The sequence below is a fragment of the Macadamia integrifolia genome, chromosome 9, assembly GCF_013358625.1.
Source record: "Macadamia integrifolia cultivar HAES 741 chromosome 9, SCU_Mint_v3, whole genome shotgun sequence".
Lineage (NCBI taxonomy): Eukaryota > Viridiplantae > Streptophyta > Magnoliopsida > Proteales > Proteaceae > Macadamia > Macadamia integrifolia.
Genome location: NC_056565.1, coordinates 6,142,550 through 6,162,292, shown reverse-complemented (window position 1 = coordinate 6,162,292; position 19,743 = coordinate 6,142,550). Strand labels below are relative to the sequence as shown.

Sequence of the window (19,743 nt, the reverse complement as noted above, 5' to 3'; positions counted from 1 at the left end):
CGCTCTTAAACTGTACCTCAAAGCCTACTTCAGTCAAAGAAAGCCAAGTCACCCAGTAAGAATAATCGGAATATTGCATGAAAGGCCACCCATAAGTTAATTGATCCATACCCAACTGAATTATTAGCAAAATCCACTAAAATATGTTGGTCCTAACTAGAATTCCTAAAACAACCTAATAACCAATTAATTTTAATAAAGAAGCCTAGTATAAATACAATTAAAAGTTAGCAACAACCTTGAGTGCTTAACTCTTTTCCTAAACAAAAAGGATACTAATTTAAAAAACAGATTCTAAATGAAACTCGTAATCTAATTAGACATACTAAACAGAAATCTCATTATAAAATTTCCAAGACAGTTCAAAATCACAATATCTTGGTCTTTTGGAAAGGCAACAAAGTAAGCTTCCAAATGAAACCAAAGTAACACAAAATAGATAAGTGGCATGTTTTCATCTTTCAAAAACATCCTCAAATGAAAATGACAGAAATAATCCTTACAATCCAGTGTACTTTAATACAACGAGTTTTGGCTAATGAAGGAATATCCAAGCATGTGATTAGGCCTCTTGGATGCTCCTGCATCAATATCTTACACTATTCAAATCAGATTAACTATGAACTCTACGCTAAGAGAAAGGAGGGTGGGGTGTCATCTGGAGTGGAGGTGAACACGTTAATGTTCTGTGTATCTACCAATCCATAGGGGATAATTAAAGAAAAAGAACAATAAGTAATGACATTACCAAAAAGAAGAAATCTCAACAAGACAATTCACAGTAGAACCATTTATCATGCCACGAGCATAAATCAAACCACAGACTTAAAACTGACAACTAACAGAAAACATCTCCATTTTCAGGATGCACTAAAGGGTTTGTTTAGACAAAATTGGCATTGACAGGCCCACATAATACATGTTATTGCAAAAAATTGAACCAGATACAAGTCAGGATCCAAAATCGAAAGCTGCTCGAATATCAATTTACAAATCTCAAAGCTTTCTCTTTATTTCGATTTTTTTCGCAAAAGAGACCTTCCAAATTCCAACTTGTCAGTCTAGAAAATGGAAAAATCCTAGCAAAAAGAACCAGATCCCTAAAACGTGCTCCTCTAAGGGGAGGAGCAAAATAGAGCTAGATAGAAATGCCGCTGGATTCAGCTTCGAGGTACTTACAGATCCTCTCCATGACCTCTCTGCTCTTAGCACTGTTCTGCTGAAACTTCTCGGCGCATTTCTGCTCCACCTTCTCAGCCATAGAAGCCAGAGCCGACAAGGGCTTGATCCGAATGCTGGTTTCTTGCCTACAAACGGTCCAACCCTCAGGATTCTCAGGGTGAGGATCGTACGAGACCTTCTCCTCCACTTCAAGAAAGTTACGGAGGCTAATGTTGCGGGTGGTGAGGTGCATGGAACGAGAACGAGCATCAACGACAGAGGATTCGACCGAGTGGCATATGTCTTGGCCGATGATCCGGCGGATGAACCAGGGTCCAGGAGCGTGAACGGTGATCGCTCTGGTTGTATAGAGTTTTCCATTGATGGGATCGAGCTTGCGATTTAAGGTGTCGACATCGAGGATGTGAGATAAGATGCGTTTGTTCTCAGCGTCTGTGAACTTGCGCCAGGATGCAGAGGTCACACGTTCCCATGGATGCTTGTATACATGCTCCTGCGTGTATGCCCTAACCATGGCTGATTGCTTCCCCTCTCTCTCTCTTCTCTCTCTCTGGATTTGTTGTTGGTTTTCGTGGAAGAGAGAGCAAAGGCCTTTAATGGTATCTTTATAGCAGTCGAGGGAGACGGCCTTGACGATGAAAGAGAGACCGAAACAAGAAAAATAAAGAACGAATCAGCGGCAGAAATGGATTTGGATTTTGGGTTTGGGGATTGGGTTTCGTGAAGGAAAATGTGGGCTCCTGCCTTTTCCGGGTTTGGGTATCCCCGAATCCTACGGTTTTGACTATTGAGTCTATGGACCAACCTAGATTAAACTCTTTGACACGTGTCCTTAGTTTTCAATCCATTCAATGTTGGTAGGTCTCGGGTACCTTGGAGCCTCTTGGTCTTGGCCTTCCCTTGTCTTCTCGTAAGGGTGTCAATTGGGTATGGTGTCGATATTTGGTATGATATTTGATATGATATAAATCACATATCTATATTGTACCGAATAATGATTTGGTCTAGAAACCTCATATCGGTATCATATTAAATCTATTTGGTTGGGTATTCAATATTGATATTCAGTATGATATCGGTATTCTGTATAATATCAGTACGTTGTGGTGTGTTTTTTAAGTCATATCTCATATCAATACTATACCCAATAGTGTCTTGGTGTAGAAATCTTATATCAATTCCGTGTCAAATTAATTTGGTATGATTCATACTGATAAATATGATATCAGTTTCAATTTTTGGTTTTCGATTTAGGTTGACACCCTTATCTCCTTGCCCCTATAGAGGAGGTATCAAAAAAAGTTGAAAATGAGACAAAAAGGTACACACATAGTGCACATGCTTTTGCCACTACGCGGTTTGGGGAGGATTATAATGTACGTAATCTTATTCCTGGTATGTGGAGATGTTATTTATTAACATGAACCTGTCACCATTAGGTGGAAATGGAGCAACCTTATCATTGCCAATGTCTGGCCAAAAAACAAATAAAACATATATATCTTTAAACAGATTCTAGCCGTTTTCCACTCTGGTTGGTTCCTCATTAGTATTTCGGTTTTGAATTTATTAGGATATCAACCTCAAAACCATCTCATTAAATTATCGATCTTAAAAACATTTTATAGAATTATCCCATTTAGTAACGAGACGGGCTGGTTTCAGGTTTAAGTATGTTGGTCCTAGGACAATTGTTGTCACTTTTCCCAAATTAGCAGCATGAGGTTGTGTTTGGTAGTTCTGGTTTTTTTTCTTTTGGTTTTATGAGAACAAAAAAAAAGAATAAAACGTTTGGTGTCAACATGGTGAATTTCTTTTTCTTTTCTTTCTTTATATTAACAAAAAAAAAAAAAAAGTGAACAACTATGGTAATCATTCTATAAATATGTTCATCAAATACCATCCTTTTGTTTTAAAATGGCATTTTGACTTATAAATTGAAAATTATGTTTTTGACACGAAACACCATTTATGAAACATGCCTTATTTTAATATTTTTTTAATATATATATATATATATATATATTAGGTGAAGAGGGCAGCAATTTGTGGCCAGCCAGCACAGTTCAAGTTTTGGCTAATGGAAATGTACTGGACAAATCATATTTTTACAAAGAAAAATATAATATTCCATATGATTGGTAGTCATTGGTTTTTGTCAGGAGATTAAATATAATTAAATCTTGAAGAACTTAGGAATGTACTATCTAGATGACAAGAGAGCAACTATCCTTATAGCTGTTACAATATTTTCACTTTTTTTATGGATAATTATCATAATATGTCACATAAGAATGTATTATTAAAACAAATTTATACATAGAGATTCATTATATCTACTTATTCTTATCCATTTCTATGTGACGAAAATTTTAAAATAAAAAGGACATGATAATGCTTTCAAAATATGAATCATTTTTATTTTGTAGTTAATAAAATAACATAAAATTAATTAACCACACATCTAATGGTAAAGTTGATTAGTTAGTCCCACTTTTAAATTCACTAAAAAAATAGTCTATTAGTTAGTAACTAATAAAGACGTTATAGTATATTATTAATCTTCAACATTATATAATTTATATGGGAAATACTAGTCTAAGGATTTGAAACATTTATGAATTGGTCATCCTAAGGAATTTTCAGTCAAAATTTTTGAACGAATAATATCTACGAAGAAAAACAAATATGGATTCACATTTGCATACATGAAAATTATATAAGAACAAGAAGAATCTCTGATCTATTTTGAAAAAAATGTAAATGAATTTCTTTGGAGTAATAAGACTATTTGAAATAAGGAATGGAGTTTTTTTTTTCCAATTATCTTATTTTTTTAGGCAAAATGACATTGTGAACCCGTTTGCTCCTCATGCAAACACCTCTTGGATTTTAACCTTTACAGCTGAACCCTAAATTAGCAGCCACCGGTTCTCAATGACCTAATCCATCAAGCAAGAATTCCACCACTGGCAACATGTAATCCCTCTTCATTTTTGCGTCCCCAATCTCCTGCATCTCACCAACTTTCTGCCCTTACTGCACTTATGCAACTCTAGTCCCTATCCACTAACACCATCTTTACACTTTGCAACCAACAAGCACAACCTCTCCGTAAATCCCTTTTATATTCCCAGAGTTTTCTTAGCTTGGCTTTTATCTATTCCTCAAGTATTGCTTTTCTTTTTACTCCCACCTCCATCACCCCAACTACAACACCTAAACGTTTAACATAGCATAAGCAAAGAAGGCTTTCATCCATGCATATACGTTATCGTAATTGTTATAGCTCAGTTGGCAAAGACAAACAACTCAAAATGATTATGAGGGCCTAAAAAGAAAAAATAAAAAAGAGAAAAAAACCCCTATTTCACTATTGATTTGATTTTACGTTCCTTTTTATTTCTTTGGAAACAAACGGAGCCTTAAAGAAAGGCTCTCTTTCTCCGCATTTGTTCATATGCTTCTGTTTGGGGCTGTGCATGTGAATCGAGAAACTGAAGGCTCTTCTTCTTCTTCTGCAGGGCCAGCCGCCCTCAGGGCAGAGAGGAAGCAGGAGAAGCAGCAGCAAAAGCAAGTGCAGATAATCAAGTAGAGTTAGATTCTCACCGCAAATGAGCAGACGGAGACTGAGAGGTATCCTCTATTTCTCCCTTCTTCCTCTTCTGCTTCTGTGGTGGGGTTTGTGTATGTATCTTTCCTGTCAGTCGAGTCAGCCGACCTAAGGAAGAAGCTCTCCCACATCTCGCCTAGAATCGATCCCAAGGAAAGCCCTTTTGTGTTTCTTCCGTCTCATTAGAGGAGATTGCATGGTTCAGTTTGAATCAAATGGAAATCTCTTACCCATTCTTACTGTTAGTCTTTATGTAGTCTATAAGACGGTAGGCATTCTCCCATATTGCTCTCACCATTTCCCTGTCTTGGTAGATGCCGCATGAGTTGCTGTAAGCTTTACTTTCAAGCCAGTACGAGTGAGTTCGATTCCTGTAAAAAATTTCACTTGTACTTTCGAATGGTTTATACTGGTGAAGGATTGAGAGGGACCCTTTAGAGTACTCAATCTTAAACGGGTACGTCTGAAGGTAATGAAGGGTCTAACTTGCTTCTGGCACTTTGCTGTTGGAATTCAAGTTCATAATGTTTGTGATTCAACATCAGTCTCCAGCTGCTATTTTTGTAGTACGAGTGGTCGAGATTTTGGAATTTATAGCCTATCTGAACTTGCCTATATAGAGTGTCAATGAGAGCTAGGTTTTTGGGCAACACATTGTAAAGGATTTTCAGGTTTAGTGCTTTAAACATCAGATTAAGTTGTTGCTTATTTGGTTTCAAATAATGTATTGAGTTCATGTAGTGGCTATGTCTACTTTATTTTCTCTGCTATTTTTTTGTGAAAAACTCGTTTAGAAACAAAATTTATTAAAATAAATAAAATTGGGAAGTACATTGAAAATGGAGTCAACCCCCTCTCCCCCACCCCACCAAAGAAAAGGGGAAAAGGGGAAGGAGATAAATGGCCTTTTCTCTTTCGGGTGCCTTGCCATTAATAAAATCTGACCCCATTAAGGAGACAAAACAGACGAACAAGAAGAAGAAGGAACCTTTAGATTATCGATTTGCATTTTTCTTTTGCTGTTGAAATGAGTTTGGGGCATGACAGCGTACAAGATAATTCATGGTTTTTCATCTGGGACAAGGGAATAGATGTTGGATTTGGTTATTGTTCCAGTCCTGCCTAAAGTGGAAATATTCTGTGGAAGTATGGAGACATGTGTGGGAATGTTGGCAAAGTCATAGAAAAGATGGAAATGTTCTGGAAATGGGAGGGCAATATATGTTGGAACTTCTGGAAATGGTGAGATAAGCACAAAAAATGCTTAAAAACCATCATTTGAGCTAAACAATCATCTATAAACGTGTGTAGTGGCACTCGCATTATGTTCAGAGCAATAGGGTCAGTCGATACTTGGACCGTAAGTGTAGAACCATAATCATCAAAATACCACATAGTAAAGTTATGAAAAGATAAGTGTATTTTCTGGACTTGTTTTTTGTGTTCTCAGCAAATTTAAAAATTATAAGAAAAAAATGTATATGCTCGTGAACCACACTAGTCAAATATAAAATTATCAAAAAAGACAAAATAGTTTTGGTTGCCTTTATTTCTGATTTTGTTGATAAAATATTATACCTCTTGTTGACATTTGACTTTCAGGCTGTTTTGGAGAGAAAATCAGATGATGGTTTTCTCATGTTTTGGTTGACATGAGAAAACATGTCAACAAGTGGTAATGTGAATTGAAACAATGAAATTTTATTTGGTAGAAGTAACATATGTGTTGGTAGAGGGTGGACCTTGGCGCAATGGTAAGGTTGCTCCATTGCGACTCAAATGGTTGTGGGTTCGAGTCGAGAAACAGCATCTTCGCAAAACGAGGTTAAGGCTGCATGCGTTATGACTCTCCCCAGACTCCACAGTGGCGTGAGCGGTGAGCCTCGTGCGCTGGGTTCGTCCTTTCTTAATACGGTTGGTGTGACCAAAATGAGAGGATGCTCAATTTCCACTGATATATTAATTATATTTCAGTAGGATTCCATTTTGGTCTATGCCAATGTGGAAACATGTTGGTACTTTAAGGTCTCATATCTCGACATTTAGTACCATGCCTTGGCCCAATTTTACAGCCAGAGGAGAAAGTGCGTGAAGTTACTTTTCTTGTCATGGATCTGAATAGATGAAATAGTGGAATTGCCGAGCATAAAAAATTTTTGCTTGAGTTGTGACATGTGTTTTGACATTTTTATGGTAGTTATATATGTGTGCTCGTACATAGGACTTAGCAGGGTGTCTTGTTCCTTCACTCCAAACTTGGTGGCTAGGAGGAATCAGACACTAGACACTAGTTGTACTTAAGTAATCTAATCCCAAAAAATAATAGTTGTGAATTCAAAGTTCCATTGCAAAACCAGTTAGATCTTCACATCTTAGAGATTAATGGGTTTAGTGTTTGTTAGATATTAGTTTTTTTCTATAATTTTGATATTTTCTTCTTTTCCTTTTAGGCATCCGTGGAAAGATGAAGAGTATTGTGAATTGGGTTTTATTGTTTCCTTTAGTTGTTGATTGCATTTGACAGTTCTGTGTTGGAAGATCTTTTTGGCACTGCATGTTGTACGAATTTGTGTCTATTTTTGGCTTTCATGAGTTGGCGTAAGTATAAAACCGGTGATTTGCTATTGGAGATGTTAACCAATTGATGAAAGGTAATTTGTGTTGGTGTTTTGGTCTGCTTTGGTTGCTTTTATTTTGGTTTGGTTGCTGTCAATTTGTGGAGTTGATGTGGATCAAAGCATGAAGAAGAGTGCTAGAATAAATTAAAAAAAAGAAAAAAACTGTTCACGTGAACTGTACCTGTGGTTATTGTTCATGTGAACAGTGATGTGGACACATGGAGGAGATTTGATGGGATAATAGCTGCTACTTCTTTAGTTTAAGTTTCTATTTTGGACTTTATATATCCGTGTAATCATTACTCAATGCTTATTTTGTTTCTTTTTTTATTTTCAGATTTGTTTCCTTTAAGTTAGTTTTCAAGTTGGACAACGTAATTACCTGGGGATCAAGTCTTTGTCTTTCCCTTCAATTAGACTTTCCTTTTTTGTGCTTTACCATGCACTATAAATTGTAATGGACTGTTGGTCCTTTTGGAACGATTTAATGAAGAGAAAAAAGAGTCATTTACAGCCGTGTGACTGTGAGAGGCAGTGTATGAGAGAATCCTATGTGAGGTGAGATGCCTAGGTGAGAGTGAGAGGCTCAAACTGTCTATCCTTCTCTATTCCTATCTTCTTCCCCATTCTTCTCCCTTCATCGATTTCTGATGTTATGCTTCTATTTTTCTGTTATTGTGTTGCTGGAACCACTTGTAATCCTACTATTAGTTAGTTCCTTGATCCTTACTGTAGGATAGGTCATCATCGACCTAGCCCTACATTAGAAGTTTATTTCTAGCAGTTCGGTTTGGAAGTCTTTGGTTGATGGCTTCTTTCTTGTGAGGCTCTCGGCAGTTTTTTGTGAGCAAATTTTGTTTTCAGACCTGCTTGGTCTCTGTTCTTGGCAGTCTTCAGAGATTTTCTCTTTGTTGATGCATTTTCAGGCTTTGCTGTAGGGAGTTTTGAGGAGTTGTTTTTCCTTCTTGTGTAGTTTTGTTCTGTATTTTTGTCGTTTGCTGTCCTGCTACAGTTGTACATCCTTTTCTTTCTTTTGAATGACATCTTTCTTATTTGCCCATTAACAAACAAAAAGAGCCAAAAAATGAATATAACTATTGAGAGTTCAAGAATTTCTTGCTAGATGAAAGTTCAACCTTCTTTGACCAAATAATGTATTTCTTTTAAGAAAAATGCTAATGTCACAAACGTTTCTAATTATACTAAACCTCACAAGATAATTATTCTGCCATGGACAGATGATATGGCCATGCTGACTATTTGATTTGCAACGTTTCAAATTTCTGACTCTAATTTAATCAAATACCCACCCTGTATTGGGATGCATCCTGTGTATTTTTATTCATTTGTACTGGTACTCTAGCAGCACTCTCCCATCTCCTGAGCAGGAATATATGGTTTAAATAGAAAAACAAGAAAATGGACGGCTCAGATCTGTTTTGTGACTTCCATAAAAGTCAGAAACAGTTGTGACTCCAATAACGACCCTTTCTTGAAGATACCTACCTATATATATTTGATTTTGAATACAGCATTAAACTTTTTTTTTTTGGGTTGTATTTCAGATTTAAATGGATTGGATTTATCCATATAAAGAGGGTGTGGAGTCCAGCTGCTGATGATTTATGAACGAGTGTCTCCAATCTTGTCAGGAGAATTAGTTAATTTTTGGTGAATTTCAGTATGGGTCCTGCCCAAGTCTTAGGTGATTTAGGCCCGGAAATACATCTGGAAACCACTGCCAAAGTTCCTTCTGACAAAGAGAACAGAAGTTCCTCAGCAATCCAAGATGAAAAGGGTCTGAAGTGTATGAGCAATTATGAGGACACCACATTTGACATGGAAATTTTGTTGGATCATCATATTACTACAGCAGATGAGACTGTTGATACGGAGGTTGACATAATTGAATGTGTGAAAGCTGATGACCTCAGGTTGGCTGAAGTTGAAGATCCAAATGCGACTGAATATTCCAGTTCTTTTGATACAATTTTGGGAACTGCAGATGGTTCAAGGTTGAGTGATGCTGAAGTGGAGTCAAGATTCTGTGGTGATAGTGCGTCTGTTTTTGATGGATTTGATACTGTGTTCAGAACAAGGTATCATCTGTTCAATTTTTGCCATTCAGCCACTCTCTTTCTTGCGTTGTACCTCTACTAACACCATAATTCATTTATAGCTGTTTGCAATGATAAATGTAGATTTGATGTTTTTGAAGACGCCACACTATTATCTCGGTAAATTTGCTTGAGTTTTGATATCACTGGCCTTGTTTCAAGCCACATTTCTGTCATTGACACCTGTCCAAAAAAAGAAGGAACACTGTTGAAACTTAATATTTATTTCCTATTCCAACGATTAATTTAGCATATTCACCTGTACGGTATCCAAATCCTAAAGCCTATATAGAGATTGATGGCTTGAAAGAATTTTCATTTTTATTGGTGGTGGTTGTTGGGTGGGAAATTGTCAAAGGTAATAACTGAATAAAACTAAATCTTTCAAGATGGTGGTTGACTGCTGTTCACTATATCATGGTTACACTAATACATAATCTGGAAAAGGAGCTTGCAGAGCCTCTCAACTTCTCAAGTCACATGATTAGATTTTGGTTGGTAATGTAATAGATGGATTGGAGTCTTATCTCTCATTTAAAGGCAAGATAAGAGAGTGAGTGATCGCATAACCAATAGTGTGTAGTGGAGCAGTGGGTGGTGGACAAAATTTGCTCTTATTTGCCCTTCAATTTTTTTGTGTTTGGTAAAGTTGGTGAACCAATGAAGTTTTATTCAAGGAAAAATATTGCTTACACTGTTCATGAAATAATTTCCTTAACAATCCACCTTTTTTAGCTACATGGAGTGTTTTTCTGGCGAAACTGATAGAAAATGGGTAGTCCATCCCTTGGATTAGCCATATGCCCGGTTTGGTTGCCCCACCTCAACCATATGGCTCAGTATATACTGACCACTGCCAAAGACATTAAAGTTGACCTTTTATCCTTGACACCTTTAATGCTGCTATGCAAGTTATAAAACCAGAAGAAACAAATGTTAAACAACAGCAGATAATGATCAGAACAAAACTTTTCTTCATTTGTGGCTGAGGGTGTGGAGGCGATACCACTGATGCTCTTCTGAATAGATCCTCATTTATTGCTTGAATTATATTGCATTCTTTTAATTCAAATCATTTGCTGCTTCAATCTTTCAGGAAAAAGAAGTTGACAGCTCATTGGAGGAGGTATATACGACCTCTAATGTGGCGGTGCCAATGGTTAGAACTGAGGATTAAGGAATTTCAGTCCCAGGCATTAAAGTATGACAGAGAGCTTGCTGCATATGATCAAAGGAAGCAGTTTGCTTCAGGGCAACTTGCATTAGAAGGGTGTTGTATGAGGTCACTACCATTTCCTAGGCAGTTTCAGAGGAAAAAGGCCATGAAGAGGAGAAAAAGGAAGAGAATTGAAGATACAATTGATATTTCATCATATATGTCATGCCATAGCCTGTTCTCATATTATGGTGCAAATATCTTGTATTTACTCATAACTCTTCTTTTCATCAACCTGTTTTTGTCATTTATATTTTTGTATGTGATACCTTGCAGAGAATAAGAGGTCTGAGGTAGATGGTATCTCTTTGGATGATGATTGTGGTAATCAAGGTAAGAATTGACGATTGCACCTTCCTAGAGATACCTGGTGTAATTATTTAACACTTTTAAGTATAAATGAGATGTATGGAGGCATCTACATACATGATGCATCCCTTGTCCTTCCTTTGAGTTTTGAGTGTTCACTTAGCTTCGAACATTTTTTCCTCTTTACAAAGATTTCCCATTTCCAGTTCTTGTGATGTTTTTTTTTTATTACTCACAACTATACAATTGAAGTGTTAACCTATTTAGCTTCAAGAGTACTGACTTGTTCTGGGTTTTCCTCAAACAGAGGGGAAGACTGTTGTCAAGACATAGTAACTTCTTCAAATTCTTACTATGTTTACATAAATTTCCAGCTCTATCTTTTCTAAGTAGTGCTTTTATTTTTGCACATCATTGGAATGATTTTATCTGATATTTATAGTGGGCAAATGTGTGAATTAGCTAGCAAATGGCTTGATAAAGTTCCGAAGTGCAACGTTTGGAATGTTATTATAAAGCATCCCCCCAACCCCCCTCCGGGGCCATTGCAGTGTAATTACCACTTGCCTATGTAAATCTTATTTGTCTTCTATAATATTCTTCAATGCTTATAAAGACCAAAAACAAAATCCAAAGTAGTGTATTGAAGGCACCGGACTTATTGACAAACCATAAGTTCATAACTTTGTACTTTACATTACTAAAATGTATGTAGTATTTGTTATTGTACTCATCAATTTTAAGCTTGGGTTATCAGCATCAAGACACAGTCTTTATTCATGACAGCATTTATTTTGTGCAAAAAGTCCATAGTTTTCGACCATCTCCAACCCTCCCCTCTTGACTCCCTCTGGAAATGGGACTTGAATTTGGTCACGGCCCATTTTACCCAACAATGTTATAACAGATAGCACGTTCACAATAATATCTGATGTAGATCAAAGCACAAAGAAGAAAAGGATGAAAATACTGTTTTTACGTGATTTCTATCTTGCCTTGCATTAATATCTCTTGATTACAATTGTTTCATGTATTTTCCTTAAAATTTATGCTACTTATATGCATGCAAATACACCTGTTAAAATAGTTATGATGTAGTAGCACTTTATTGGTTGGACCAACATGACTGAGTTTGGAAACCCAAACCCAGACGGAATTGGTCGAACCCGAGTTTTTGGTCCTCTAAGGGTTGGAAGTAGTTTATTTATTGTTATGTCTTTTGTTTGCAACGTAGGAGATAGAGATATCAGTTTCAGAGTTAGAATAGACGTCTTCTATTTTCCCTTTCAAATACAAATTGTAACCCAACGTTGGGGACAAAGTGATTTGAATATAGAAATTGAATTGGCTTTTTTTTTTTCTCTCTGTGTGAGTGTGTGAGGTTTGTTTCCTCTTTCCCCTTGCAACTCTGAGGCTCATCTGAGAGTTGTTCCCTTCTCCTAACTGGCCCTCCACCAATGTGGTATCAGAGTCAAAGCATCCCTCCTATCAATCTCTCTCATCTCATTCTTCTTCTTCCCAAACTTATTTTCTTGTCATTGTTCTATGGTAACAAGAAGATGTAAGCTGTACAAAGCTATTATTGAAACAATCACCCAACACTTGGTTTGATAGGTTTAGTAAATGGTCCGTCATCAAGGCTCTAAGGTGGTTGTGTAAATTGTTTATATTGATGACATTGTTGTTTCTAGTAATGTCTTGTTTGATACTGAATCATGTTAAAGTCTTATTAACAGCAACACTTCCAGATGGAAGATTTGGGGTTTATTAGGTTTTTTCTGGGCATAGAAGGATTCCTAGTAGAGGTTAGTTTGTCTCAGAGGAAATAGGTTTTTTATCTTCTTTTTGAGACTGGCATGCTAGGTCGTAAACCAGTTGATGCCCCTATGGATCCTCATGTGAAACTTAGAGCGTATGATGACAAGGATTTTGCCGACAAACATCAGTACAAGAGGTTAGTTGGAAAAATTATATCATTTACCTTCACCACACCTGACATCTCTTTTGTTGTTGGTGTTATAAGCCAGTTCATAGAAAACCCTAACCAAGTTCATTGGGAGGCATCGTAAAGGAGCTCCAGGGAAAGGTCTTGTTTAATGTTGTCATGGTCACATTGATATGAATGGTTATTCTAGGTAGTGTTGGTGGTGATCGGAGCTCTAACACAAGGTATTGTTCGTTTGTTAGTGGTAATCTTGTTACATGGAGGAATAAAAATCAGAACATAGTGGCTCGGTCTAGTGTTGAGGCTTAGTTATAGAGCCATGGCACATACTGCGGCTGAATTAATGTGGCAAAAATCTCAAGATCTAGGTTTTATTTTTATAAATAAACTTATGAACATGTATTGTGATAACCAAAGTTACCAAACTACTATCCTGTTTTTCATGAACAGACTAAGCATATTGAGATTGACTGCCATTTTGTGAGAGGTTATAATTAGAAAGTTGATCTCTACTCTTTTTGTTCGTTCTAGTGACCAGCTGGGTGATACGTAAGCCAAGGCTTTTTTTCGACTGTTTTTCTTGATGGTTGTTCCAATCTAGGCATATGATATACTTATGCTTCAGCTTGAGGGTGAGTATTAATGTTTTATTTATTATACTGCTAGGGTTTAGTTGCCATTGTCTTTATGTTATATGGTAATATTGGGTGTGATCATAAGTTGCTAGTTAAGTTGTTGGGGTTATTGCAATTTCATTCATAGTTGTTTATATATATACAAGGATTAAAGTATCGGTATCGGTTGCCGTATCGGTTGGTCAAAATTAAGATACGTATCGGAGGGTATCGTATCGTATCGGAGATACGCTAAGATACGCTAAAGATACGCACATAAATGGATAGGGAACACATTTTTATACACTTTTGCATAAAAAAACAGTTAAAAAAAACCTATATATAACATGTAGAATGCATAAATACTTAAGTAGAGGGTATCGTATTGATAGACAAATATATTGAGTTGAAAATGTTCAAAATGATGAGGTTTGAGTTTCTTACAGTTTTTTCTTTCCTCATTGCCATTGCCACTGTGATGAGTGCCATGAAGAGTGTCATGGTGGTTCAAATCCTTGGCTAGGACCTTCTTCTTCAATAGGAGCAACTACGATGATATTCTGCGCTTGTCGAATATAGGCACAATATTTACCCCAGTCGAAATATTTATGGTAGTGGGTCTCCCATTCATTGTAATTATAACTTATGACATTATTTTTAAGAGTTGAATGAACTAAATTTTCTAAAAAAAAAATAAAAAAATTTGGGGATTTTTTTAAAAAATTAATTTCGGAATAAAAAAATTTTAAAAATATATTTTTTTGAGAAAAATAAAAAATTTCCATGGAAGTTGTACAACACTTGTTTTTACATAACATATAAAAAATCTAAACATTTTTAACCATTGAGCATGAGTAGATCTAAGAAATTTGAAAAAAAATGAGACCCTCATTTTCTCTTGAAAAAAGTTTGTAAATCCTTATAAATCCAATGATTTCATATAGTAATGATGCACAAAATGTGATTCTAAGTATAATGAACCTTAGATTTGTAAAAAAACTTGAAAATCTAAGGTTAAAGTTGAAAAAAGTGAGTAAAGATTCAAGAACTTACTATTCAAATGTTTCAACTTTCAAGTTCAAGCCTTCAAGGTTCTTCTTGGACTATGTTTTTCTCCTTCTTTGAACCATTCACTTCCACAATGTTTCTTTCAATCTACCATTTGAGTCTCCAAAAAGGTGTGTGAATCAAAAGGGGAAGAAAGAAGAGAAATATAGAAAACTGTTGGTGAGAGTTTGAAGTGTTTGTTTCAAACAACAAAAGGCACATTCATACTTAAGTACCGATACGGTACCGATACTCGGGAATTTTCAGATTTTCAAAAGTTCGTATCGCAGAGTATCATACGTATCGGTACCGATACGGTACGACATGATACGATACGTACGATACGTCGATACACAAAAGAGGGCCCAAAATTCCCCGTAGCGTATCGGTATGTATCGTGCCGATGCCTACCGATACGGCACGATACGCACCGATACTTAAAACCATGTATATATATGTAGGGTTAGTTTAACTCCCTATTTAATTTTTTTTATTTTTTTATTTTTTAAATGATATAGCTTGCTGTTGGTAGGGTCTGTTTAACTCCCTATTTGATAGCTTTTCTTCTTGTTCAGATCAACAGTGGTTATTGGTCACTGTTGATCTGATGTTGTAACAGATATTACAGAAATATGGCTCGGTAAGAGTTGGACAGCAAAATGGATCTGTATATCTGACCTTTAGAAGATGGGATAAGTCTCTTTTGGGTTAGTGGAGGATATTGTGTATGTAATCTTGTAGGTGGGATGTTCCCGTGGTACTCTTTTTTATTTATTTTATTTTATTTTATCATGGATCCATGTCGCCAACCCATTCCAGTTGGGAAAAGGCTAAGTTGTTGTATTGTGTACATAATCTTGTACAGTGCATTTCCCTCAAAAGGAACGATATTATTTGATGCCATTGTCATCATCTGCATTTCATTTTCATTTGTGGAAACAATTTTCATATGGCTCTTTGCATATGCCTGCAAATCATAACAAGGGCATATACTCCATTTATATTGCATAGAATTGAAAATGTCAATTTATTTTTCCTCATGTTTCCACCATCTATTGGAAGTGGAAAAATAAGGTTGTGCTGAGGTCATTGGATCAGCTGCCTTCTTTTTTAACCTAATCACTTTTGATTAGTGAAGGACAATTTCCACCAATTGAGCATGAAGCAAAAAGGTTCCTTTCTGGACCATCTAATTGGGCACCCAGTAAAGATTCAACTGGTCTGACTTTTGGCCAAAGCTTTCCCTCGTAAGTCATTGACTGTTGATTGATGTTACAGATGATTGCTCCCTGTATGAGATAACCAATTCACTGATTCACATATGGTCTCAGTTCACACTGTTATGTATATGTGCAATAAAGTTCCAGTGATATTTTACTTCTTACTGTTTCAACATTGCAATGTTCTGGAAAGGAATTTAGGTTGCATAGATCTTTTAAACTTTGGAGTATCTACTGGTGACTATCCAACTGCTTACATTTATTTTTTATAATTTCTGGGGCAGTTATTGTAGCAGATCAAAATGCCAATGACAATGGTGAGTTTGATGTTGATTACGAATGGTCATCACTTGAATTTGGAGATGGTGATAATCCTTTAGAGCAAATCCTTTGGAAGATTGAGGTTGTGCAATCGAGAGTCCACAAATTGAATACCCAGCTTGATAAGGTGATCAGAAGTAATGCTGGGTGGTTCTCTTCTGCAGAGAATTTGAACCTGCTTCTGCCATCTGAGGTGCCTTCAAGTTTTGCTCGAAGTCCTACCATCTCTCCAGGCAACGGAGACACCACACAGGTTGGGGTTTTATGTACTCCACCTCCGCATGTCTCGGAGTATGAGATTGGAGATCTGGTTCTGCCTGAAAGTGCAGTTTCAAGCTATGGAGAGGTGACTGCTCCTTTTACTGACATAATTGAAAGCACAATGGGACTACTATCTGCTGCTGATATTGCTCTGGATCAGCCACAGATTGGTGATTCTTGTGAAGATGTAAGTTTATTTTTCTTTTTTTCTTGTGAAGATGTAAGTTTATTTTTCTTTTTTTTAGCACTTCGGGTATTTAATTTCATCATTCAACAGACTGCTTTGTAATCTACTTTAGATGATATCCTGCCTTTCAAACTACTAAGTTACCTTAATACTTCACAGTACTCTCTCTAGTTGTGAATAAAAATGCCCACCTCACCCACATTGTAGGTATCCTTGGCCAGAACTGGGTTATTGATACCAGGTTTGGTATGTGATCCCTGCCTTTAATCTCATGGGTATGTGCATAACACAAAGTGGCTTTCCTAAAATTGAGATTTGGATAGATTCACATCTGGGTATTTGATTCAAGACTAAATCTTGTGTGTACCTGTGAAGGACCTTCAGATGTTTTTCACCGTTTTATTCACACACTTCAAAGAATTTCGAATTTTGTCACCAAGTTTCTACTACTTAGGTGTATTGTCTTGACTCAGCAATGCCTTGTAGGGAATGCTAAAGTGGATGTATTTTCTGTTGAAACAATGTCCATCTTTTCTGGTTACCTCAACTCTCTCCTTTCTTGACCATTAAAAAAAAAGGGGGGGGGGGACCTGGACCTCTCGCTGTCCTTCCAGATCCTTGATTTATATCAAATCTAGCATTGGTGCAGTACTTTTACAGCATATCGTTTTATTTCTTGATATAAAGGAGTCTCTGAACAACTAGTTTCGTTTTATTTTCTTTCTTAATGATGATAATATTGGGTTTTCTTTTTTCCTTCAGATTGTGGACGACGTTCTGATACATAATCAGGCAATTCAGGAAGAGTTGCATTCTATTGAAAGTTTTAAGAGTCGGCCCTCAGAGAAGCCTCTTGAACTAGTGATAGAGCAAGAGAACAAGATTTCTCCAGTTCGAGTGGCAGAACCTGACCTTACCCAAAAGACCATAGTGGCTGAGGAGCAGTCTACTCTTAAGTCTTGCTTAGCGTCCGACTTTCAGGTCCCCAAGAGCAACAAGAGAAAGCGAGGGGAGCGGAAAGCTGGTTCTGGTGGTTGGAGCCAGAAATCGTCAGGTGAGCCCGACCATTGAACTCATGTTTTAAGTATTTGGTATTGGCAGAGGCTGATACCAATTCCTGATCAATCCTGTATTGGTGTGACAGTAGGGGCCAGGGGCTAATCTGTCGCCCCTAAAAAATTTCACCAAAAGTGAAGGTAAAACCATCTGATCTGTATCAGTATTGCTGTTACAGATTACTAAAACAATTATTGAGCTTGAAGCTATTCTTGGAATTGGCCTTAGTTTTGGAAATGGAGGCACTGAACGAAGAATGGTCCAGTTTCTCTCTCTTAAGAGATGCAAGAAACATTTATGTTGTAAATTTTCTTATTTTGATCTCTCACTCTCTTTTTGGCTCAGTTATCTTGAGAATCCAAAACTCAAAAGAGAATTGGTTTTTGTCTTATATTGAATCAAGTCTGGGCTCAGCGTTATTGGAGTTATAGGTTTTTTTACTTCCAGAATCCATTCCAATGATGACAGGAACTGTGTTTACGAGCTGTAACTTTTACTTTGTTTCAAGTGAGTCAAATCTTTGTCACAGATTCTTTAGCCCGGAAGACCCTGTTCAAAGTGTGTAGGACAATTTGACTGTCATCCACTCCGTGGTTGAAGGACCTTTATGATCCTTCCACTTCGTGCTCCTTGAAAAAAAAAATTACAGGAACTGATATCTTCTCCTAATGGGTAAATTTTTCAATGCTCACAAAACAATGGATTTGTACCATTGATAGATTTGTATAAATCAAACATTTCATGGCCGTTGGATTCTCATGGATCTTAACAGACAAGTTACTGTAATCTCATGTGATATTAAAGGAAAAGTCATTAATTTTGATGGTTTTGGTAAGAACTTTTTGGAATCCAAGGATTTGTTGTCTGCATAGGCCGTGGATTTAGTTCATGGTATCGGATCGGTGATCAACCAGTTTCACATCAGCTGGATCGGACGATTTTTCCTTCAAAGATGGTAACAATGTTGACTGATATCTACGCCACCGATCCGATACAAACTCTTAAAACCCTGGCATAGACACAGTATTGCAAGAGATTTATCTGCTGCTGGTGAATCCCTACGGATGGCAAAATGTTGGGTTTCAGAGGTTTCACTAATACACAATACCTAACCAGATCCTATAAAAAGCTCTAAAAGGCTTGACATCTCTAGAAGGCTCGAGACCCAATCAAAATGCCATGTGGCAGATATAGCATTGAAAAACAAAAACCATTTGTGTCAATTATGTATATGGTAGGGGATGTCAAATGGGGTTAGTTTGGTTTGGCTGAACCGGTTTAATGCTGATAATGGATCAAATTGAAACCAAACCATTAAGCCGAAGTTTGGTTTCAAATGGGTTCAGTCAGTCTTTTATTGGGTTTACAGTTTTTACTTTTCTCGATTTAGATCGATCGTTATGGTTCGATTTTGGTTCCTATCAATTTCGTAAAACCTCAAGCCAATATGAATTTGGTTGGTCTAACCGGGCTGGAAATTGACACCCCTATGGTAGAGTAAACCCATTATTATTATTATTATTATTATAATTCCACCATATATGTAGATTATATTGGAGCCCAAGAATCCCCAACAACCAAATCTTCTTTACTAGAAAGGGTTCACGAACTGATGAAAGTAAGAAACAGTAGAAGGGCATAAGCAAACAAAACTTTCATATATGGTCCACTCTTCTTATTTCCCCCACCCAATCTACACAAAAAGCTAAAGAGATAGTAGGGTATGGAAGGAAGGTGAAGGTGGAGCTAGCTCTATTATCATTATGGTTGTTTCTTTCTTTCTCTGATGCAATAAGTAGATATTGGTATTAACACCAAATCACAAACCCACTAATTTCCCTTTGTCATCTATATCAACTCATGCCTGTTTGGGTCATCATCAAGACAAAAAAGCCCCACCTCTCAAATTTTCATGTCTGGGGACTTGGATTAGTATTCTATGTAGAATGCTACAAAGTCAAAGACAAAGCTCTAACACCCATGTCCTTGTGACCAATTCTTTATCTCTTTTCCTAATTTTTTTTCCTTCTAAGCCTT

The 19,743-nt window shown here is 36.7% G+C and overlaps 2 protein-coding genes across 4 annotated transcripts; one reads left to right on the top strand and one right to left on the bottom strand.

Annotated features, from left to right (window-relative positions):
- Positions 1–839: 839 nt before the first annotated feature.
- Positions 840–1,820, bottom strand: LOC122088533 (PRELI domain containing protein 3B). The gene has a single exon (XM_042657829.1). It carries the CDS (start codon positions 1,694–1,696, stop codon positions 1,139–1,141), a length of 558 nt encoding a protein of 185 aa, XP_042513763.1. The 5' UTR covers positions 1,697–1,820; the 3' UTR covers positions 840–1,138.
- A 2,818-nt stretch (positions 1,821–4,638) lies between these two features.
- On the top strand, positions 4,639–18,234 carry LOC122089961. 3 transcript variants are annotated; one of them, XM_042659744.1, is made up of 7 exons: positions 4,639–4,818; positions 8,979–9,512; positions 10,627–10,937; positions 11,023–11,079; positions 16,166–16,650; positions 17,413–17,704; positions 17,885–18,234. In XM_042659744.1, the coding sequence occupies exons 2-7, from the start codon at positions 9,097–9,099 to the stop codon at positions 17,890–17,892; spliced, it is 1,569 nt and encodes a 522-aa protein (XP_042515678.1). In that variant the 5' UTR covers positions 4,639–4,818; positions 8,979–9,096; the 3' UTR covers positions 17,893–18,234. The 3 variants fall into 3 exon arrangements, with proteins under 3 accessions (XP_042515678.1, XP_042515677.1, XP_042515676.1); XM_042659743.1 differs by adding an exon at positions 5,110–5,264 and having other exon boundaries at positions 17,413–18,234; XM_042659742.1 differs by having other exon boundaries at positions 17,413–18,234.
- Positions 18,235–19,743: the final 1,509 nt, after the last annotated feature.

Excerpts from the sequence above, each read along its gene's own strand:
- LOC122089961 (XM_042659742.1), top strand. The coding sequence starts at position 9,097 with ATGGGTCCTGCCCAAGTCTTAGGTGATTTAGGCCCGGAAATACATCTG. Across the intron at positions 9,513-10,626 it reads GATACTGTGTTCAGAACAAG|GAAAAAGAAGTTGACAGCTC; the intron begins GTATCATCTGTT and ends TCAATCTTTCAG. Across the intron at positions 16,651-17,412 it reads TTGGTGATTCTTGTGAAGAT|ATTGTGGACGACGTTCTGAT; the intron begins GTAAGTTTATTT and ends TTTTTCCTTCAG.
- LOC122088533 (XM_042657829.1), bottom strand. The coding sequence starts at position 1,696 with ATGGTTAGGGCATACACGCAGGAGCATGTATACAAGCATCCATGGGAA.